This window comes from Pollicipes pollicipes, unplaced genomic scaffold, assembly GCF_011947565.3.
Source record: "Pollicipes pollicipes isolate AB1234 unplaced genomic scaffold, Ppol_2.1 Scaffold_2555;HRSCAF=2994_pilon_pilon_pilon, whole genome shotgun sequence".
NCBI classification, from domain to species: domain Eukaryota; kingdom Metazoa; phylum Arthropoda; class Thecostraca; order Pollicipedomorpha; family Pollicipedidae; genus Pollicipes; species Pollicipes pollicipes.
Window position 1 is genome coordinate 45800841 of NW_023596136.1, and position 23846 is coordinate 45824686.

The window sequence follows — 23846 nt, forward strand, 5'->3', positions numbered from 1 at the left end:
GAGCGGGACGGAGCGGTGGGGGTGCGGCGGTGATTGGGCCAGTTTCGACGCTGCCCGTGCTGTGTGTGCGAGTGACCAGTACGTAAGGAGTGTGCCTGTGGAAGCAGCGGCTGAACAGTGCCTGTCGTGGTCGGATATGACCAGCTAATCGGATTACATTCGGGAAAGGACGAAGACCATCCAGGATGGAGGCGGTCTTCGGCAGCCACGGTAAGTCCGTGTTGCGACCCCTGAGTTTCCTGTGGAAAGATGCATGCTAAAAGTTCGATCAAACACGCGTCACAATTTTTGTAGATCGGAGGAGGCCAGCGCTGGAAGTGAGTGGACCTTCCACAGCTCGGTGTCACTTCCACACGAGCACGGTGTCGTCGTTGCTGGGTAAGAAGTGATCGGGGCCGCGCAGTTGCACCAGGCGGCCCGCGAGCTGGGTCAGTTTGCGGGCTGAAGGAGGATCGAGCAGCGCACGCCAGCTTCCGTGCTGAAACTTATACGCGCTTGATATAACCAGGAAAGGTCTTAAGCTTTTCGCTCCTGGCTTTCGACATGAATTCAGAGTTCTCGTGCTGGCAGTCGTCGACCGTCAGCATACCGCGAGGTGTTTGTAACACGGCGTAACCAAGGTGCTTGTAACACACATTTAAAAACCAACATACCTGAATCCGGAAAATGTCCCGAATCTCTGCGGGCACTCTGCTTTCCCTTCTTCGGCCTTCATGTCGCACTGCCAAACAGTTGCAAAACTACGAACGCATTTTTAACAATAACACAGTGGGCTCTGGAAGCTCGGCGTGCAGACAAACGAAAGATGTGGCGATGGTAACCGCTTTGCACCAATCTTTGCTAGGTATGGAGCCCTACTGTGTAAATCGCAGGCATCCTGTTCTGGATGCATAAGTCCCATTATGCATCAGGGGGCCTTTCGTGAACAGGAGGCCCTGTGTTTGCGTAAGGTCTTTTCCTGGACCGGGAAGACTCCTGTATCCCTGGACAGGTTCCTGCTCTGAATTTTTGGTGGTCAGCATTTAATTTACGCGACTATTGACATGTGAAATGATTCTATAAAGGGTCACTTGGCCCCTGTGTCACCCGCCCCAGAATATGACACTGTCCAGTACACCCCCTGTGATAGGACTCAACTTTTTTCAGGAGGCCCCTGGAAGATCCTGCCCCAACTCAGAATCTGTGGCGGCCCCCCTGCACACAGGTCAATGGCGCTCTACCTTCGAGCAGTTTGCACGGTCTTAGGGTCGTGTGGACTGGCGGTCCTGGTTTGGTGTCCATGCTAGGTCGATCAGCCATGGAGACCCTGGCGCGTCCAGCAGGGAGTAGGATTTGACACGCATGCACTAATCGACTAAAAGGACGGAAGGCAGGCGGAAAAACGCAGTATCTCAGATATCTTGCATGCTCCGTCCAGGGATATGTTTTGTAGGAGAAACAAAGCGTAGCATGTGTAACATAAAAACCTGGGAGATACCATATTATTTTGGCCACACCATATTAATGCATACGCACGCACACACGCACACACGCAGAAGAGAGAGAGAGAGAGAGAGAGAGAGAGAGAGAGAGAGAGAGAGAGAGAGGCGGAGAGAGAGAGAGAGAGAGAGAGAGGAGAGGAGAGAGAGAGAGTGGAGGAGATTTAGGATGCGGATGAGCGGAGATGGTAGAGAGACGAGGAGAGAGCGAGACAGAGAGACAGAGAGACAGAGAGACAGAGATACCAGAGAGAAGATATATATATATATATATATATATATATATATATATATATATATATATATATATATAATAAGCATACAGTGACTCGTAAAATGAAGAGGTTAATGAATGTTTGACTTCCAAAACAGGTGGGTAGCCGTTGGTTGCTCACCCCCCCCCCCCCCCCCCCCAGTCGCACATGCATGCCCGTAGCGGAAAACTGAAGCGTAGCTTGCGCAGCCACCTAAAACTGTTCTTATTGAGAGAGCCTAGCAGCCTCTCCACGAAGCCAAAGGAGGCAGCAGCTCGTGACGAACTGAAAAGCGTGCAAGAAGTTGCAGCCTGCAGCAGCTGCCACGTGCTACCGGCTCGGATCATCTCCCTTCAGGCCGCGAATTGATCCGGCTTGCGGGCAGCAGCCCCGCCGCCTCGCCCAAACGAGCGGCGCGTATGGTTTACTCCCATGCCGACGCCGTCGTGTACGTGCCCGGACTGCCGAGCGTCCGCTGCCGGCGCCGCCCCCTCCGCCGGGGCACAACAACGACGCTCTCCTCCGCCGGAGGACAACAGCGCCGTCTGCGCGGCCGGCGGTCGGCCGTGCCGTGCGTGCGGCGCGCGCTGCACGCTCGCTTCGGCGCGCCGCAGGCCGTTTTTACCGCGCCATTGTCCGGCGGGTCGCGGCCGGACGCCAGCGGAAGGCGGCCGGGAGTTGTCGGGCACTCCGAGGGGAGCTGTCGGGCACTCCGAGGGGAGACGCCGGGCACTGCGAGGGAGTCGCCGGACACTCCGAGGGGAGACGCCGGGCACTCCGAGAGAGCCGTCGGACACTCCGAGTGGAGTTGTCGGGCACTCCGAGTGGAGTTGTCGGGCACTCCGAGGGGAGCTGCTGGGCACTCCAAGGGGAGCCGCCGGGCACTCCAAGGGAGCCACCGGACTCTCCGAGGGGAGTTGTCGGGCACCCCGAGGGGAGCTGCTGGAGACTCCGAGGGGAGCCGCCGGGCACTCCGAGAGAGCTGCCGGGCACTCCGAGGGGAGTTGTCGGGTACCCGAGGGGAGCCGCTGAGGACTCCGAGGGGAGCCGCCGGGCACTCCGAGAGAGCTGCCGGGCACTCCAAGGGGAGTTGTCGGGCACTCCGAGGGGAGCCGCTGGGACTCCGAGGACAGCCACCGGGCACTCCGAGGGGACCCGCTGGGCACTCCGAGGGGAGCCGGAGTGGCACGTGAACCATGCCGGGCGGGACCAGAGGGGCGTGCTGGCCGCGTGGTGATGATGGGACGGGCGGGGCGAGGGGAGCTTTGTGTCACGAGGGATCTGGCGCCAGTGCGGCATCCGGTACCGAACCGCAAACGAACGTCACCGTTACAGGAACACCGGTTTGTGGTGTTCAGATAAGTGAAAGTCCAGTCCGGGGAGTGCAACGTTGGCTCGTGAGGCGAGACGCCGATGACGTGGAGGCGTCATTCGTGCGGCAGTGAGGTCTGGCGCGGGCATTAGTTTGCGTTGCAGCATTGTCCGAAGGCGGGAACTGCTGTGCGTTCAGGCGGAGGAGGTGGCGCCTTCGTGAGTCCAGTGCTAGCCGGCCACCTGCGTCCCGTTGGCGACCTGGCCGGCTGCGCGGCCGTCTATCTGGTCCGAGGATCGGGACCGGACGCCTCGCCACGTCCGGATTACACAACAAAGCTGGCCTTGACGTCTGCAGTAGCTCGCTTCACACGTGGACGATGTGGGGAATGCACACGAATAAAGTGCAGCCCCGTTTCGTGATAAATGGCATTCCAGCGTAATGAACTTTTATCGCGCCACTTATCCTGTGGTTGACTTATTGGATCGCTCTCATTAGATTACAGGGATGCTTACTGGAAGTGAAGGCTGCGATTTGGAAGGAGACCAAAGCGCTCCTGAAATGTAGTTATCAAATGTTTGACCATTCCAACGCGTACATTTGGTGCGGGTCTGGAGGCACATTGAGCCACGAGGAGGAGGCAAACCTCGACAGGTTTGCCTCCTCCTCGAAAAGATATTGTCGGTGTCCGCTAACTATGCTCGATGCATTGATCACGTGCCTCCGATTACCATCACTAGATTATCATAGCACTATCCAATTATCATTAAGCTATCATATCACATCACATTGTACTAGGCCATTTACTCCGAAGTTCTTCATCATGAGGGATATTGTGGCCAACTACGCAGTAATCAGCAGCGAAGCTACCTGGTATTGTTCCCATTGCCCACGTTGGTCGCTCCGTGAACCCGGAGTTGGTCTGGAGAGAGGGCTCAAAACAGAGCGCCATCTGTCTCCGCGCACGTCGTCCACTTGTCACCTCTCCGTCGATTTATCCCCTGTAATTGAAGGCCCGCCGCCGGCCGACTTACCTCGTTCACCTTGTATCCTGTCCGAACGTGGCACCTGCCGCTGAGGGGGTGGGGCGAGACAAGTCCAGTAACGACTGAGGGCGTGGGGGGGGGGGGAGGGTACAGATTCAGACAAGTCTACCTCCGTCCCAAACGCGTCTTGTCGTTGTTCAGCTGCTGTGTCATGATGAAGCTGGAAGAAGGGGCGGGGAAGACGGCAGCGCACAAGTTGAGTGGCCAGACCGGAACCCGTCCGCCCCACGCGACAGCCGCCCCGACCAATCAGTCAGCCTGGATCCGCCTCGGGCCGTCGCCTCGGCCCCTTTTACCCCCCCCCCCCCCAAACAGCAGACCGTCCGTACAGGGCTGTTGTGGACGGCGCTCTGTCGGGGGCACTGTCGGAAACCTCGGAATTCCGTCTCTTAGCGACGCAGCGGGGCCAGGGTGCTGACTCCTGGTGTCGTCGTCGGCGGCAGACACTCGATAGCCTTAACCCCTTCCCGATCCCCCCCCCCCCCACCTCTTCGTGTCCTCCTTGCGACGCAGAAGCGAGGAGCACCTGCAGACGACCGTCCTCCTCGTCCCCACTGCCGTGACGCCTGACTGTGACTGACCAATTTTGACCGTTCGTGGTCACACCCGCGTGTCAGCACGCACCTGCGAACCCCGCCATAGCGGTCGGACCGACCCGCGCCCGAACTGTCGCGATGTTTTGTCGTCGGATCCTGCACGGCTTTTCTGTGTGGAACTCCCCGCGGTGATGCAATACGTCGGTTCATTTGCCACATCATTGCCCCATTGCCGGATTCTCACCACAAACGCATCTGTGTTCACCGCGGTGCAAAGCAGCCGCTGTCTCGCGGTTACGGCTCTGGACCTGTGCCCCCCCCCCCCTCCCCCCCTCCCCGCCAGCTGTCGGCTGGGCCTCCAGACGCGCCCGCCAGGGGGAGGGGGTCACGTGGTCCCGGCAGCAGGTGGGCGGAGGAGGCGGTGGTCGGCGGCAGTTGGCAGGTGATGCCCGTGATCCCCACCTGCCCCGCCGCGCCGGCTGGCGGCGCCGCTCGTCAACAGGCTCGGCCGGCGGCAGTCTGCGCCGGCATCAGATGGCGTCCGATGATGGGTCAAGGCCGCCCTGGGACGGACACGTCCCGGGACTGACCCGGACGCCGCCAGCTGCTCCACCGACTGGACGTGTGCCGCTAGATGACAGCGTTTAATTCTCCTGCACTTACGCATCAGCCGAAAGACGAATTCTACGAACTGAACGGCGAACATGAAACACTAGCATTTTTTCTTCACCCGACGGCGCATTGACACGCGAAACCATTGTTTTTAACGACGTTGGTGCACTTCTGTTTGCTCATGTACGCATTCGCAGGCGTGCAAGCGAGCGGGTAAACATGTGGCCACCGCTCTAGGCACGCACACATGTGACTGATGTGTGCGTGTCCCGAGCGGGCCGTAGCGCCTCCACCCACACATAACTGCGAGCCAAGATACAGGGCGGCTGTGGAACAGCCGGCGTCTCATGAATGGCCCCCAGGCGGATAGCGTAACAACGTAGTCTCGGTGTGTGGAGCACTATATCAAATGGGCCTCCCGTGCTTCATCCGATCGCCCTCCACGTTCAGCGCGCCTTTCACCGGGGAGGGCGTGTTGTGCCGGCGGCCGGGCGACCGCCGGCCTCTCAGTGGACTCTCTCCCTCTCACCAGCGCCGGGTCGGCGCATCCGGCGCGGCTGCCGGCTGTCGGCGCGGGCTCGGTGTGCTGAGGCTGAATGCCGGCGGCACGTGAAGTGTGTGCGTCGTATTCCGCCGTCCCTGTTTCGCACCCCGTCGTGCCTGTCCTGTCTGCCCGCCCCTAGGTCGCGTATTGCCTTCCCTTCCTGCGTAGCTTCGTCCCGTTCCCGTGTCCCACCTGTCCTGTGTTCCACCTTGCCGTCCCTACCCGTTATCCCACCATCTCAGCTCGTATCGCGCCACTCCTGCGCCCTCGGCTCCTCTGCCGCACCTCCACCGTCCTGGAGGCGGCGGCGGCGGCAGCGGTGGCGGCGCCGGCGCCGGTCGGCGTCCTCAGCGGCGGCCGGGCCATCATAGCGGCCCGGCGGCGGCCGGGGCCGCGCCCGCGGACATTCCCGTCGGAAAGGCGCCGGCGCGCGCGACAAGGCGGCGCCTGGGCGCGAGGCGCGGCGGCGGCGGCGGCGGCGGCCGGTTGCTGGCGCCGCGGTCCCGGCCGGCCCGGCGGACGGCCGGGACCGCGGGAGACTTCGCCGGCCACCTCCCGTGTGTCGCCGGAGCCGCCACCGGGGCCGGGCGGCTCAGAGACGTGCCGAGTGGTCAGGAAGCGAGCACGCAAGGCGTAGGCGTCTGCGGTTGTCGAGTGGGACGGGATATACCTGTGGGCCTCACGACATTTTTTCAAATTGCTGCAACATCAACAGCAGTAATTTGAGAGCGCACACGATCTACTCGCTAGCTTCCCCACCCATGAGGTAGGCGCATATGGATGCCTCTAGCTGTAGTCACGAGGGAGCTGCGATGACTGCATCGAGCTGTGCCTCATGGGCTTTTTCCAGGGCTTGCACTGCTGCAGACGGGTAGGGTGTCGCCACGTGCTCCAGCCGGTGGGGTGCGGCCAGGGATGTTCGCAGGCGGGCGCTGAGCGAGCGCAGTTGGTCCGCGAGGCCCTATGCTGACGACAATTGGTTTGGATGGGTGCCGACACGTCGAACAGTGGCTCGTGCGCTGTGAACCCGTCACGTACCGCGTGTCTCCTCGCTCTATCGCGATGTGAGCTTATGGTGAACGCTGCTGTCACCCTAGTGCACGCTTGACTGCAGAACCCTCCCCCAGGCGGAGAGCACACCAGACACGTAGCCATGGGAAGAGGAAACACGGTGCAAGAGAGCCATGTACCAGGTGGTTTATGGTAGATGAGCGATTTCGCGGGAGTTCGGTAGAAGTCGCAGGAGCTCGGTCGAAGTGAGGAAATTGCTAGTTACTCGCGTCTTGCGCACCACGCCACTGGAGCCGCATAGTGAAGCTCGTCACCGGTGTGAAACGTCCAACCGAAGCGCTATACATTCGTATATGATGATCGATCGTTTAAAACCATCTGGCCACCGTGTGTGAATCCCTGTATGCGCAGTTACCTACAGCATTCGCGAGTCCATGTCGCTGCTCCTCTTGCTCTGTGTTTCCCTGCCTCTCCACCACGGCGTGGTCTCAGTCTCGCCCGGCTCCGACGTCACCGGATGTGAGCTCGCCCCGTGCGGCCAGCTCCCTGGCAGCGCCTGGCTGGCGGCGCTGCTGTTCGGTCCCGCGGGACCGGATGTGAGCTCGCCCCGTGCGGCCAGCTCCCTGGCAGCGCCTGGCTGGCGGTGCCACCGTCCGGCCCGCGGGACCGGATGTGAGCTCGCCCCGTGCGGCCAGCTCTCTGGCAGCGCCTGGCTGGCGGCGCCGCTGTCCGGCCCGCGGGACCGGATGTGAGCTCGCCCCGTGCGGCCAGCTCTTTGGCAGCGCCTGGCTGGCGGTGCTGCTGTTCAGCCCGCGGGACCGGAGTTGATCGGCGCCCGGGACCCAACCGCCGCGTCACCAGCCGGCGGCCCGGCCCTGTCTGCCGGCTGGTTTGGCGGGGTCCGGCCGCTCTTCCAAGCCGATGAACTCCAGCACAGCCCAACTCCCCGGCAGCCGCAAAAGTCCTCGAGGTGCAGTCGTTGGGTCGATGGCTGGTCAGACAAGCTACCGTATCGGTCCATAGCGCGGAGCGATGCCGCAGGTGGCTGACTCAGCTGGGGGGGAGGCAGCGGCGGTGACTGTGCGTCAACAGACGCGCGTCCTCGCGCGGTGAATCACCGGAGTGGGGCTCCAACCCTGCTCTCCGGGCCGCCGGATCGTGTTCACGTGTCCGGAATCCCTGAATCACCGCCCGTGTCTGGGAGGCGCGTTTCGCAACGGAAGCCGACATGGGGCGTTCGCCACCAGCGCCGGCTCGTCCGAACTCGGCAAGGCTCCACCGGCGACTGCGTCATGTCCGCCACCGCTGTCTGCGCCGCCTCCGCCGGCCGTCCACGCGTCGGGTGGTTCTGAACGTCATCACGGACGGTTTCCGGTGGCGGCGGGGTTCCGGTCCGGCTGGCCGCCGCCGACCGCAGGACGCGCCGTCATTGGCTTTGGCCGGCGGTCGGCAGCAGGAGGCGCGGAGACGGGCGCGGCCGCGCCGACGCTCACGGACGCACGGTCACACCGCCGATCAGCTCACGGACGCACGGTCACACCGCCGATCACAGCGCTACGGTCACACTGTCGGCCCCAGAGTCGCACGGTTGGTCTCTGGATCGCTGTTGCGCGGTTAGATTGCCGGCCATAGCCGTGTGGCCACACTGTTGGCCACTGTTGCACGGTTGCGTTGCAGGCTCGTCACACCGCCGGCCAATATATGTTGGTCACAGCCACATTGCTTCCCCCATAGTTGCACGGTCACAGTGTGGGCTATAGTTACGCTGTCACACCGCCGGCCACAGTTGCACGGTGGCAGAGTCCAGGAACGCACTTTGCAGTGAAGGAGAGAAGACTGTAATCCATCTCTCCGAGGTACGGTACTCGGTACAGTAAATTGCCAAGCTTTTGTTGGAGGAGCTAGTTCCCGACGTTGTGTGTGTGTGTGGGAGGGAGGGGGGGGGGGAGGGGCAACCGTCCCTATACCTTGCCTCACCATCGGTTCCCACGCCCTCGCCAGTCTGTCAGCCCGTGTGGGCGGCACTGTCACCACCATCACCAGCGGCTCGTGCCGCGCCGGCCGCTGGTGTAGCTCCTGTGTCCGCCCTCCGCACCGCCGGCGCCGGGCGGCGCAAGATGTGCCGCTGGAGGTCAGCCGGAGGTCAGTCGCCGGGTCAGTGGCCACTCCGAGCGGCCGGGTGGCATTGCCTAATCGCTGGTGGCAGCCGCCGGAGCCCGCTGGCGCGAGGACAATGCAGACGGCTTGGCACGCGTGCGCGGTCCTCTGATGACGGATGTGATACGCTCACCCGTGCGGGGATGCGTCGCATGTGTAAGATAATACCTCACTGCCCAGCTCCTCTGATGTGGGCGTTTGTGCCGGGCTCCCCCTGCACGCCTTGGTAGCTGCCCGCGTGCGGAACATACGATAAATGGGGCCGATTTTTTGCCGGCGCGGTCTCCAACATCTGCGTGCCTCGTCTCCCGCTGCGCCCCAGTCGGGCTGTCGCCGTGACGAAGCTGTTGTCAGGGCGCGCCCACGCGCCGGCAGAGACAGGCTCGCATTCTCCGTCCACTCTGCTCTGGGCTCCCTCCGGCGACGCTTGGTCTGTCGTGATCCGGGTGAGAGGGGCTTATTCGCGAGCACTGACCTGAGAAGCAGTACATTATATATACTGACCTGAGAAGCAGTATATTCTGTGTGTGTTCTAAGACGTGATTTACTCTGCTCGTTTGTCATGTTCTAGTGAAGTTGATGCGAGGCTTTCTGTGAATTCAACATGACGGAAACGGTATCTTTTATCTAGGCGGTGGCGCTAGACCTAAATGAAACGACGATATACAAGAAGACATAATACAAGTGTACATAACAGTTAACAATGTATGCGCCAATAGTCAGAAATGATAAATGTAATACACAGTGCCCACAATGGGGAACATTTTAGCTTCAGTTGAAGGCATTTTGAAAGCATTCTTGGGACGCCCGCTGCATCAAGTCCATTGGCTCCAGCTGCCCTTGGGATCATATCTGGAGCGCGCAGTTCATCGTTTAAATTATCTTTTTTGTATACTGTTCCCAAAAAATTACCTTTTTTGTATACTGTTCCCAAAATGACCCTTACTGGCATTGTTTTATAATGGCATGCGTTTTCTTATCGGCGGTGACAACCCGTGCCCTTTTCAGCATGACCTCAGGAGACCTTGTCGCAGATTGGGCAGCGTCTCGTGCGTGTTCGTCGTGCCCCACACGGCGCCACCGACATGACCGACGCCGGGGTCGTTGCAGGGTGCCGGCCAGAGGACGGCGTGCCCGACATGACCGTCATCTCGGACATCGACGAGGCCGGCATCAACCGCACGCTGCATGTGCGCTACGACCACGACCGGATATACGTATCCTTTCCGAGAGCGACCCGAGGGCGGGCGGCGGCCGCGGCCCGAGTGCGGGCGGGCGGCGGCCGCGGCCGGCCGCCAGTGCTCCAGGGCGACATCTGCGGGCGCGGTGGCGGGGCTGGCGCCAGTCGGAGGGACCGACGGCCGTGTACGGGGGAGGGGGACGGCGGTCAGTGTGAGTTCGGGGTGCTGGAGTGGTGGAAGGTACAGGTTGTTGTTACAGGGGAGTAAACATGTCGTGAATGGCTCGTTCAATAAGTGCAGTTGTGAGGATTTTTTAAACAAACCGTTGAACGAATTACAAAATGGAAGTAACAGATGTCATAATGTTACAAATGAATGCGCAGTCCATCAAAAGCAGCGATTACTACAACCTTTCCGCCGATATAGTAAATTGTGCGTGGAAGTTGTGTGAAATTTGCACGGAAGTAACAGTAACTCATTCAGGATATAATTTAACCACGCGTACCGCAGTTCAGTGACGCAAAGAGACAGACCTGGAGAGGTATTTTTTCAGTGTGGCAACGTTTTTTTTTGCGCAACAAATTGCACCGCTCGGACCGGGATTCGGCGGATCTGGCCCGTCAGGGAAACCGACCGCTGCCGGGGCCCGTCAGGGAAACCGACCGCTGCCGGGGCCCGTCAGGGAAACCGACCGCTGCCGGGGCCCGTCAGGGAAACCGACCGCTGCCGGGGCCCGTCAGGGAAACCAACCGCTGCCGGGGCCCGTCAGGGAAACCGACCGCTGCCGGGACCCGTCAGGGAAACCGACCGCTGCCGGGACCTGCTCAGCGCTGGACGCCGACCGCTGCCGGGGCCCGCTCAGCGCTGGAGGCCGACCGCTGCCTGGGCCCGCTCAGCGCTGGAGGCCGACTGCTGGCGTGTCCCCGGCGGGCGGACGAGCCGCGATCTATGCGCCTGACGGACCGTGATCCGACGCCTACTCGCAGCCAGCTGAGCCCGAGGTCGTCAGCTGATCTGATCTGGCGAAGCTGCACTGTCTGTTTTATCAGCGGCGGGCAGCGCAGCGCCTCATCCCCGGTCCCGTGTCGTCGTCCCCGCCCCCCCCCCCCCGGTGCCCGGTCCTCCCTGGTCCCTGGACCTCGTCCCCGGTCAGCGCACCGTGTCTCCTGCGGCTCGGCGTCCGCAGCGGCGCTCCCCACCGCCCGCCACGGACTGACCCGTCCCCTCGCCGCCGCGGACCGCGACCTCCGTACGCACCCGCGGAGGCCTCCGCGTCCGGCGTGGGCTGCCGCCTGGCCGCCGTCGGGCCTAGCCACTGGCCGCCGTCGGGCCTAGCCACTGGCCGCCGGCGGGCCTAGCCACTGGCCGCCGGCGGGCCTAGCCACTGGCCGCCGGCGGGCCTAGCCACTGGCCGCCGTCAGGCCTAGCCACTGGCCGCCGGCGGGCCGAGCCACTGGCCGCCGGCGGGCCTAGCCACTGGCCGCCGGCGGGCCGAGCCACTGGCCGCCGGCGGGCCTAGCCACTGACCGCCGTCGGGCCTAACCACTGGCCGCCGGCGGGCCTAGCCACTGGCCGCCGGCGGGCCTAGCCATTGGCCGCCGACGGGCCTAGCCACTGGCCGCCGGCGCCACCACTACGCTCGGCTGAATGCGGTCCGGCGGCGGTGGAGGCTGGCAGCGATCTGTCCTCCGGCGGTGGTGGACGGCTGGCAGCGATTTATCCTCCGGCGGCGGCGGAGGCTGGCAGCGGTCTGTCCTCCGGCGGTGGTGGACGGCTGGCAGCGATTTGCCCTCCGGCGGCGGCGGAGGCTGGCAGCGATTTGTCCTCCGGCGGAGGCGGAGGCTGGCAGCGATTTGTCCTCCGGCGGCGGCGGAGGCTGGCAGCGATTTGTCCTCCGGCGGAGGCGGAGGCTGGCAGCGATCTGTCCTCCGGCGGCGGTGGAGGCTGGCAACGATCTGTCCTCCGGCGGCGGTGGACAGCTGGCAGCGATTTGTCCCCCGGCGGTGGTGGAGGCTGGCAGCGATTTGTCCTCCGGCGGCGGCGGAGGCTGGCAGCGATCTGTCCTCCGGCGGCAGCGGAGGCTGGCAGCGATCTGTCCTCCGGCGGCGGTGGAGGCTGGTAACGATCTGTCCTCCGGCGGCGGTGGACGGCTGGCAGCGATTTGTCCCCCGGCGTCGGCGGAGGCTGGCAGCGATCTGTCCTCCGGCGGCAGCGGAGGCTGGCAGCGATCTGTCCTCCAGCGGTGGTGGACGGCTGGCAGCGATCTGTCCTCCGGCGGCGGTGGAGGCTGGCAACGATCTGTCCTCCGTCGGTAGTGGACGGCTGGCAGCGATTTGTCCCCCGGCGGCGGCGGAGGCTGGCAGCGATCTGTCCTCCAGCGGCAGCGGAGGCTGGCAGTGATCTGTCCTCCGGAGGTGGTGGACAGCTGGCAGCGATCTGTCCTCCGGCGGTGGTGGACGGCTGGCAGCGATCTGACCTCCGGGGGCGGCGGAGGCTAGCAGCGATCTGTCCTCCGGCGGCGGCGGAGGCTGGCAGCGATCTGTCCTCTGGCGGCGGCGGAGGCTGGCAGCGATCTGTCCTCCTGCGGCGGTGGAGGCTGGACGCTGGACACTTGATGCTCTGACCGCCTGGACACGGCCACTGGCGGAATGGGATGCGATGGAATCACAGAATGTCGCCGCGGAACGAGTCCGGTCGCCGCGGAACGAGTCCGTCCAAGGTCGCTGCGAAGTCCGCGAGGTAGCCCAATGGGCCGGTCGTCCAAAAAAAACCATGCGTTAGCGTGGGAGCTGACGTTTGGTCGCAACCAGTACGACCGACTTACAAGACGGAGAAGAAATCAGTTGGCCTTTGCACCACGTAGCGGCGTTCTAATCTGGACAGTCGACCTGAGACGAGGCCCACGAGGTCCGGTCGACAATAGACATCAATCGTCCGACCTGCTCCGGCGCCAGCCCGTCACCGACACCCCAGGGCGGTCGGCGTGATCCGGTGCGACCGTGTCACGCCGTGTCACGCCGTCGACGTCGTGTGCGGTATCCGGGGCTGTCTCACTGCACGCGACCGGCGGCGTTCCGCCGGCCGCAACGCTGACGTCGATGCTGGTTTCCACTCGAGACGAGGGAGACGCGGTACGGCGCTGTCAGCTGGCAGCTGGAGCCTGCCCGAGCAGCGGCAGGGCACTGCGAGCACCATCAAGGCTTTGTCTCGATCTCCGGCGCCGATCCGGACGCCCCGGCAGTCGCGGCAAGGCCGCGCGACGAGCCAACGGAATGCGAGGCCTCGTGGCGTCTGGCCGTCTTCCGCGTCGTGATAGCGATGGGTATAATATATGCATGTAGTGAAGCGGATCACTATGCATTGCTATATGAATTTTAAAGAAACTTGATCTTACCTGATCCACGTAGCAAATAATAAAATGTGCATAGAGCAAAACATATCCATCATAGAAGGTTTAATAGTTCCGGACAGTTTATGCTTATTGTAAGGAAAATGTTTCGGACATTTCTTGATTCCCGGTCATAATGGTGAATTTTTGGATATTCGGGCCTTGATACTTTCGCTTCGGCTGGCCGCGCCGTGGTCGGGACCCAGGCCTGCAGTGCTGGCTGGACCTCAGTGCATCCGCTGGCTGGACCCCAGCACGGCCGTGGTCAGGACCCAGGCCTGCAGGGCTGGCTGGACCTCAGCACGGCCGTGGTCAGGACCCAGGCCTGCAGGGCTGGCTGGACCTCAGCACGGCCGTGGTCAGGACCCAGGCCTGCAGGGCTGGCTGGACCTCAGCACGGCCGTGGTCAGGACCCAGGCCTGCAGGGCTGGCCGGACCTCAGCACGGCCGTGGTCAGGACCCGGCCTACAGGCTGGCTGGACCTCAGCACGGCCGTGGTCAGGACCCAGGCCTACAGGGCTTGACCTCAGCACGGCCGTGGTCAGGACCCAGGCCTGCAGGGCTGGCCGGACCTCAGCACGGCCGTGGTCAGGACCCAGGCCTGCAGGGCTGGCCGGACCCGGCACGGCCGTGGTCAGGACCCAGGCCTGCAGGCCGGCTGGACCCAGCACGGCCGTGGTCAGGACCCAGGCCTGCAGGGCTGGCCGGACCCAGCACGGCCGTGGTCAGGACCCAGGCCTGCAGGGCTGGCTGGACCCAGCACGGTCGTGGTCAGGACCCAGGCCTGCAGGGCTGGCTGGACCTCAGCACGGCCGTGGTCAGGACCCAGGCCTGCAGGGCTGGCTGGACCTCAGCACGGCCGTGGTCAGGACCCAGGCCTGCAGGGCTGGCCGGACCCAGCACGGCCGTGGTCAGGACCCAGGCCTGCAGGGCTGGCCGGACCCGGCACGCCCGGCCCGGACCCGGCGCGCCCGGGCCGCCCGCCTCGTCACCTGCCGTGAGCACAGCCCGTAACACTGCATCGCGATCGTCACGTCCGTGACGACCGCGGACGAGGCGTTTGGCGGCGGGCCTGCATTCCAGCGACGCCTGACGCCTGTGACGCCGGTCCAGTGACCTCCGCTCACCTCGCCGGAGTCGGGGCCGGCGGAGGGCCGCCGCCGGCCCCTGCGCGGGAGGCATCTGAGCCGATCAGGCGCGCCGCGGCCAGTCCGTCGACCTTCAGTCATCGGCCGCCGTGTCGTGTTTTGCCGGCCCCACGCGAGCGGCCCGCCGCGGCGACCGGATGCGGCGCTGTCGAAGATACATCTCCCGGGGCAAGCGGCGCGTCGGATCGGCGCGCTGTCGACGGGATACACCGTCTCCGGGGTGCCAAGGCCGGGCGGGGGATCGGCGCCCTGTCGGCGGGATACACCGCTCCGGGTGCCAAGCCGGCGCGGTCGATGCGGCCGCGTGTCGACGGATCACCGTCTCCGGGGTGCCAAGCCGGCGCTCGGTTCGCGTGTCGAGGGATACACCGTCTCCGGGTGCCATGCCGGGCGGTCGGTCGGCCGCTGTCGACGGGATACACGCTCTCCAAGCGGGCCGGTCGATTGTCGACGGGATACACCGTCTCCGGGGTGCCAAGGCCGGGCGCGGTCGGATGCGGCGCCGCTGTCGACGGGATACACCGTCTCCGGGGTGCCAAGGCCGGGCGCGGCCGGCCGGCCGCTCAGGCGGGCCGTGGCCACTGCCCCGCCAGACTGCAGCACCCGCGGCGGGAGGGGACCGCTGACGCCGCCGAGGCCTCACAGGCGGTTCGCGTCGCTGTGTTGTAGCGCTTTAGCGCGATCGAGCCCCTTGCTCCGCGTTTCTTCGTTGGCAAGATTCGCTGTTTTTGCTAAGATGGTTTGTCTGCTGTGATGTGCAGTACCTTCTACCAGGGCACCATAACACCACGGCAACAAAACACGTCGTCGCTCGGTGTTTCAGTATTTGTGTTCTGTGTGCGGTTCGTCTGTTTGCGTCGCCAGCTGTGAACTGCCCGAGGATGGGACTCATGCCGCTTCAAGACGGAGCTTCGAAAAGCGAGTCTGGTTGTGTGTTTGTGTTTGGGGAGCACTGGGCGTGGAGCGGTCGTGACACGGTGGTGCACCTCGGCTCTCCCCCTGAGTCATGGCGCCGCCGAAGAGCCGTCGTCAGCCGCCTGTTTGCTAGCGAAAGTCTCGCATTTTGCAATCGTGACACACTCAGCCGCCCGTAGTTTTCACGAAAGCTTCGGTGACGACGATTGAATCATCGTCAGACAGGCATTCCGTGCAGCATTTTCCTGTCAGCAGTTTATTATGTGGTCTACTGCGAAGTGGGCGAGGCTCCGACAACAGCAAAAAACCTCCAGTGACATTGTGTTTTATAGCACGCCATGAATACTGCTCTGTATGCCCGGGGTGGGGCAGCGATTGATGCCAGCGTTCACAACGGGCCTGTGACTTGCCGTCACGGGCCGTCACAAGCCGTCACGGGTCGTCACCGGTCGGCACAGGCTCACAAAACCTGTGTAAATAAGCGAGCCGGCGGACAGTTAGCAGCGCGTTCGCTCTCTCCACGCCAGCGGACCGGGACTGGCTGAACGGGGACTGAGACCACCGGCCTCGTGTAAACAAACAGGCTGCGGCGGCCCCCCAGCGAACGTCGCTATGGTCAGGATGTTGTCATCGCGGAAAGACGACTTGTAGCGGGCTAGCTACCACCGGCTCGGGCTCAGCATCAGTACCATGATGGGGCTGTGCGAGGTGTGGACCTTTCCACCGGCGGCCTCCGTCACATGCATGCTTGTAATGGTATTGCGTGCGTCATGTGGCTCATCCACCGCCTGACCATCGCCCGACCAGACGATTAAACAGCCGTGGCAGTGACGACCGTTGAGGGTTGAATTGGCGAGCTCTAACGTGCCTTCTGGAGTCTAATTCACGCACTAAACGCCGTGGTTTGGAGCTGAATGCAACTGGCATGAGTTGTGTTCAGAAATTAATTATGCAAATGCCGTGTCGCGCTCGGTCTTGTTGATGCCCACCCAAGCTGGCGTGTGTTTGGCGCGCGTCCTGTGTAGTCAGACGTCCACAAATCGACGCTGACACAGATACTCGATGCACGCACCGGAGGCTGTCGATGCGGCTTTTATTGCGCTTGTCTGTTGCACAAACAACGGCGGTCGGCTACACGCTCCTTCCGTAAACATCGTTCCCTTCGCCTCTCTCCCGCTCGCTCACTCTCCCTTACTGGGTCCGCCACGTCATCTCTCCCCGAGAACACTGCCCTATCGCTAGCTGTCTGATGGCTGTCCTTCCTGATGATATCCGCCGCTTGCCCCACCCCCGGCAGATTGATCCTCCCCGATCATCGCAACGTCGTGCCCTACAGCGCACACCCGGCTCCTGCATTACCGGCGTCGTTCACCTGGCATGCGGCCTTCTCCACGTGTCTGCTTCGCCCTGCGGGTCGGCCTGCCCCCCCCCCCCCCCCTCCTCCTCCGCGCGCGACGCGTCTCGCGCCGCAGGCTGTTGACCGGGCGGCCGCGGGGCTAATTCGGGCGGTGCGCGCGGGTCGCCCGTCGCCGCGGACGCCGGCGGGCGTGCCCGGGGCGCCGGGCCGCGGCCGGCGCGGGGCCGCGATCGATGCGCCGCTGGAGGCAAGGTTGGCGAGACCGGCCGCTGGGAGCCAGGGCTGGAGAGCGGCGGCGGAGAGCGGGACTCAGAGCGCGAGAGCGAGGCGGGCGAGTGAAGGTGGGGAACGAGGGTGGGAGCGCGAGGTTGTGGAGCGAGGGACGGAAAGCGAGGATGGAGAGCGAAGGTTGGATAACGGGGATGAGGGACCAAAGACTGAACAACGGTGTTAAAAAGAGCTAACGTTGAAATGTCACGGCCGAGAGCGAGGGTGAAGTTGAAGAGGAAGGGATGGAGGGCGAAGTGGAGCGCGGCGACTGGGTTTGGACAGCGAAGGTCAGACAGCAAGGCCTGAACAACGAGGGTTGCTGAACAGAGGCCGGAAAAACAACGATGCAGATAACAGTTGGACAGCGGAGAATGTGGAGCGGAGCAGAGCGAGGTTTGGGGAGTAAGGCCAAGGCAGTGAGGGCGTGTGGATGCGGGTAGGAGATGGGCGACAGGGCGGGACGGCCTAGGGCGACACTGTAGTGGGACGACTGGTGGTCGGAGGAATAACCGAAGGCTGCGATCGGCAACAGCTACTGAGAGCGTCGTTTCGAAAGGAAATATCGAGAAAGGAGCTCTGCAAAACGCTGTCTGAGCACGAGGGCCCGAAAACATCTGCCTTATGGATGCGTAGAATCTCGGGGCGAGATGGATGAACGGCTTCGAGGGTCGACGTCCCCAAAAAGAGTCTTCGACTCCGCTGGTCCGTGAACGAGGGCGTGAGATGACAGAATCAGGCCCGTTCAGGGCCTCAACCCCCTTCGCTCAGCAACGCTTCATCCGCGCGGCGGAGCTGCTCCTGCGGCCTGTCCTTTGCGCGCGCCGGGACGCAGCTGGGGGCGGGGCGGCGGCCGCGCCGCGCTGAGCGGTGCGCTGTCATCGCGGCCGATTCCCCTCCCCTCGTGCTCACCCCCTGTGCCTCCCCTGACTGTCGCGGGGATGACCGTAAGGCATGGTCTCAGCGCGCATGTGGGAACTCCGGTCTCATAACTATGCATGCGCCTCCCGTCACACGCCAGACATGATTCATGGTGAGTGGCTTCTGCTGAAGTTTCGGCGATTGGATGAGTTGTCGCCCCGGTCGGAAGCCCGCGGAGACCGGTCCCGTTTCATAACGAAAGCCGACATCGGCGCCAGATTGTGAGGGACCGCTGTGAGCAGCCGGCCCCATTCGGGCCTGTAATGAGACTAGCCTGTGGCGTGTTGTGTGGCGCGTGTGGTTCCGTCAGGTGTCATGAGCTAAATTTTCAGCGCCGGTGTTCAATGACCGCTAAAAGATCAGGCCATTGACCGTGGGTGGGCGTGCGGTGTCGTTCAAGCGGAAGTATCTCGGGCTGGCAAAAAGGGTGACAGCGCCATTGCGCGCAATGGCGGGGTTGACCGCGGGACCAGCAGTTGTTGGTGCAGCGGGTGGGCTGTGTGCAGATCGCTGACATGGTTCCAGGCGGCGGTGGCAGGGAGTGTTGATGCCAGTGGCTACAACGTTGGCTCGATTTTCGGCCCGTGTAGTTCTTTGTTGGACTAAATTGTGCGTAGACAGTTTGCTATTTTGTCGCTGTTTTCAACGGTGCGACATCGCGCACCTTATCTATGGCTGCCTGTCTCAAGGTTTAGGAACAACGGAGAGGGTGGAGATCGTGAAACTGCAACAGTGTCACTACATGTCTGTATCATGTGCAAATGTACGCCGGTTGATCAGTTTGTTTTACCCATCTGTCAGTTGTCATGTACCCTTACCTCGATCGCTGTTTCTGCCCGATCGAGCAGAATGACGCAAGGCGTGTGAATAATCGCGATCGGCGTGCTGACGAAATTCCCACAATTTTTGTGCGTCATTCACCGCGGTGGCATTTTGTCCCGCCGTGGCCGGCTAAGTTCATTCTTAGGTGGCAGCGCAATTATCAGCTGATTGCAACTCATCCCGGTGACATCTTGATAAGGCAATGAACGCTCAACAAAAGCGGCCCTGGCTGACTTGCAAACCTAGCAGCTCGGAGTACAAACTGGCGAACAATCCCTGCGTTCCCAGAAGGCCATTCAAGATATCCTTGTCATCGGAAGCGCATTGCCTCGTCAGGCAGTGTGCAGCTGCCCGCGCGCGGCGCGCTGTCTGTGATCGTTGAAGCTGTATTGTTTCGGCTGAGGCTGGCTTCAGACAGTCACTACAGCTGCCCACGCGCGGCGCGCTGTCCGTGATCGCTGAAGCTGGATTGTTTCGGCTGAATCTGGCTTCAAACAGTCACTACAGCTGGACGCACGCTGGGTGATGCGCCGACGACTGATGTAGCCTGAAATGTGAACTCACGGCTTTCACTGTTTACATCGTCACTCAACACATGCAAATGACGTGAGAGCAAGGCGGTAAAACTGTCCCGAAAAGCCTGGATCTTGCCTGCAACCATCTGGCGCGTGAAATATCGTTAGGAGCCATTCCCGGCAACATTCGAATTACCGGCCCTTCGCGTAATTTGCATTTCACGCTTCCCTGATGATGGAAGCGCACGCTGTCTGGGTGCGTGACCTTGCCGCCGGCCGTTTGTACTTTCCATAACGATAGCCTTGGCTTTGCTTGTTTTTTTACATTCTAAGTCAAGGTACATCCGCCTGTATTTACGTGATCCTCGAAAACACGGCCCAAATAGCAGTGCCAGTGCAGCGATGGTCTTACTTCCCAACTATCTGCGCGCCATTTTTACGCTGTCGCTGTCCCGTATCACCGGAGCGAGTGACGCGATCGATGTGGGATTCCATCTGCCTGGCCGTGATGGGATGGGTATTTGCGGTTAGCATGCCTCTCGAGCGCCGGCTGACAAACGACCCGGTCGTCTGCGGCAGTCAGCCAGCCGGCGCCGTGTTACAGTGCGGCGCAGGTACAGCTCTGTGACCCGACCCGGCGCCGTCTCGCAGCCCGGGGCTCCCGTCCGGGAGCTGTCTCGCAGCCCGGGGCTCCCGTCCGGGAGCTGTCTCGCGGCTCGGGGCTCCCGTCCCGTGCTGCCTCCTGGCCCGTGGCTCCCGTCCCGGAGCTGTCTCGCGGCCCGGGGCTCTCGTCTCGGAGCTGTCCCGCGGCTCGGGGCTCTCGTCTCGGAGCTGTCTCGCGGCCCGGGGCTCCCGTCCCGGAGCCGTCCCACGGCCCGGGGCTCCCGTCCCGGAGCTGTCTCCCGTCCTGGGGCTCCCGTCCCGGAGCGGTCGCACGTCCTGTCCCGTCGCGCGCACGTCGTATCGCGCCTCCGTCCGGGCGGAAATCCGGTCACCAGCCTGCCGCAGGCCGCCGTCCCCGGCAGCCGCCGGTGGCAACGCCGCCACGGTCCGGTGACGCCACAGTGGCCATTGTCGTCACAGCGGGCGGTGAGGTCACAGCGAGCAGTGCCATCCAGGCATCCGGGGGACCTTCAGTGCCTGTGCAGCGAGAAGGTCGCCCCACGCTGAAGGCTGGCGTCGGTGTCTTCGGGCGTGAATGTTGCCCCGGTCGGTGATACCTCCGCAGGCTCCGGTCACGGGCACTCATCAAGTTCGCTGATAATCCATGCGGCTTAGCAGCGATAATGTGTGCTACATTAAGCGGCGACGGTGCGCGCATGCTGGTGGGATGCGTGCTGATAATGCGTGCTGCACGCGTCTTCGGCCCCACCGGTGTCCCAGAGAAGCCCTGGTCCCCGGCCGGTGCCGACAGGGTGGGACCGCCCGGTCCGCACGCGCGGAGAGACACCTGTCGGAGTCCGAGAGCGAATCCGCGGCTTCTTTCATTGCCGTTCCCCGGTCTGAGTCCGATTTAGCTGCGATAAAAACTGATTCATTGGGGTCTGCAGCCGAAATGGTCGCGAGTCCGGAATGGATTCCGAGCACCTGCGCCCGTTGCCTGCCGGCGCACGGCTGTGGTGGGCCGCGCTGGACTCCGTGACTCCGTGACTTCCCGACTCCGTGACTCCGAGACTCCGGAAATCCGTGACTTGACTCCGAGGCTCAATGACTCCGGGACTCTGTGACTCCGTGACTCGATCACTCCATGACTCCGTGCCGCCGTGACTCCGTGCCGCCGTGACTCCGTGCCGCCGTGACTCTGGGACTCCGGCGGCTCAGGTCACACCGCGTGCCACGGCCCGCCGTGACGTCCGCATGTCCGGAGTCGTGAGCGTGACCTTGAGCTCAGGGGTATCGGAATGTCGGCGCGCGAGGGGTGGGGACGTGTACGCTCGGAGGCGTGTTGCCCGGCAACGCTATTGTACATTCGTGCGGCGCCGTGTCCATTGCCGGCTATTTTAGTGCTGGCGACAGGTTCTTTGGGAAAGGTCTCAACAACTCTCTCACGGCCTTCGTCGACGACATCTTATCATTTCCCATTGACGTCGGTCCAATATTCACCAGTGAGTTCTGAATGGTGTCAGAGGAAGGCCGCCATTGATTGTTTTAGTGGATCTGTGAAGACGGGATGTACAAAGTTCTTGCTGACACTACCAGAGACCGTGGTGGACGGTGGACGCCATTTTGGGGATTGCTCACCGTTTGCAATGCAACACTTGCAATTACATCCACGCAACGGCTGTGCGAATGGGTGCTTAACGGCAGTGTTCATGGTTCACAACTTCCGACTCTAATCTTGGGTAGATTTTGGACGGGTAGAATGACCCGAAAATCATTCTGAATATGGCGGGGACTCCCATGGCCCGGACAGCCGGTTGCACATGTACGTTCTTATGTGACGCAGGATTCGGAAAAATGGCGTTTGACCCGGCGGCGCGACCGCAGGTACAGCATGACAGGAAATACTGCTGATTATTCACAACCGCCTGGCTTAAAACAGCGCACAATACGATAACGGCGCCATCATAGCTGGGACCATAGATCATGGCCTGGGTCACGGATTTCACCTTTGTCAGGTTTAGAGAATAGATCAGCAAAGGTTTCAGGAGCGCTCCTGATCCGCGTGACTTCTTCTCAGGAGCCCATTCCTGGCTCCCAGGGCCGTCCAACCACTGCGGCGCGTGAAATCTTTGCCACAAAAAGTGCACCGCCGTTGAACTGGACGATTAAGTTAAGGTTTACACAAATGCTGCTCAGCAGGGGGTGTAGGTTTATACACCTTTGTGGACCCTGTAATTGAGGGGAAACGGCATATGTCACAAACACGGCGGTCATCGTTTTGACCATCATGTGCTGACCATTGGCAATATGGTGCTATAATAAAAGTCGGTTTGATAAATGATAAAATCTAAAAAAAGCAGTGTCGTCCGTCAAGAAGCGGGCCGATTTTTTGGGATCGTGGGCCCACAGGTCGGCCCTGCCAGCTATTTACAGAAATCAGCACTCCTGCTGCTTAGCGTGAGGTGGGAACCTTGAATTCTATTGATTGCAAATGGTTCAGACTAGATTTATCGAATAAAACTACAGGTCTTTGCGTGGGTCTTGCTAAAAGATTTCCCCCCTATGTTAATGAAAAGTGTGGCTATTTTGGCTCATCCTCGTCGCTTCGTCGCATCCTCACCGCATCCTCAGCAGAGGCGTCATGAGCTTTGGCTCATGGCGCTTCTGCTGGAAGATTAGCGGACACGCATGTGGGGTTCCTACTGAAAATGTATTTTGTGCTCTGCGTAGCCAGCACTTTGGTGACGTTAGGTGACGTTAGCCACTCAATATTATTCAATTTGGTCATTCACTCGAGCCAATCTGACCTGATTGTGTGGCACCCTACGTTGATCGATACCCCCCCCCCCCCCCCCGAGTACCTCGGATCAAGCCAATGTTTGTCCTCCGTCAAATTTGCCGTCATCTGGAGGACGGATGGAAAACGCTGAGAGATGTTTGTGTGAATTTGCCGGTGCTGGAATCAGCGCCTTGCAGTGTCGGAATGTTAACATTGTGTGCTCGTAGCGAAAGTTGATGTGGCCGCTGCCACACTTGCCATACCGCGTTCGCCACCCATGCTTGGGTGCGAAGCGGACATGAACCAGTGACAGACTGCTCTGAAGCATCCAATGACGGACCTGTCACGATTGCTTCCGTCTGAGTGTTGCGGGCCGTTTGCCAGATATGATAAACGAGCATGACTCATGGTTTGAACTGAGTCACGCAAGGAGCATAGATCACCGTGCAACACAGCGCAATCAGGTCTGCTCGATAGGAGCTGGAGTGAATGATCAATTACTCCAATACTCGTACGCGAGTGGATATCAGGAGGCGTGAAATCGCGCGGCTTGCGTGGAAAACTAACCTTCTCACAGCCGTATTCAATCATGCAACGCTGTTACCTATCGAGTTTCAGCACATGCACCTCACGTGCATGCGCGGCGGTGTCCGTTGACTCGGTGTTGAGCAGACAGGCGCGGCTTCAGTGGCGGGTGGCCGCCTGCGCCGTGCACCTTATGTTCCGGCGCGGCGGCACGGCCGTGTGTCCTCCCCACCGCTCGCGCGGGGCCAGTGGCACGCGCCACCGATCAGAGTGGCTTTGTTCTGTGGGCGTTAAAGCGTGGCACTGAGAGAGAGAGAGAGAGCGAGAGCGAAAGCGAGGGCGAGAGAGAGATCCTCACTCGTGTTTGTTTGGCTCTGAGGCATCTTGGCGTGTGCGTGTGTTTGGGAGGCCTCACTTCTAGCGGGCTCGCGGCGCGTTGTCGCACGCACTGCGGTGCTCAGCCGCACTTCACGCG

General features: G+C 61.9%; 1 protein-coding gene across 1 annotated transcript in view; it reads left to right on the plus strand.

Moving 5' to 3' along the window:
* The window catches only part of LOC119101836 (myosin-I heavy chain-like), a 78612-nt gene continuing 54766 nt past the window's right edge, over positions 1–23846 (plus strand). The window contains 2 exon segments of the mRNA XM_037225263.1: positions 1–210; positions 10061–10167. Of these exon segments, the coding sequence (XP_037081158.1) occupies positions 186–210; positions 10061–10167 (132 nt within the window). The 5' untranslated portion in view covers positions 1–185.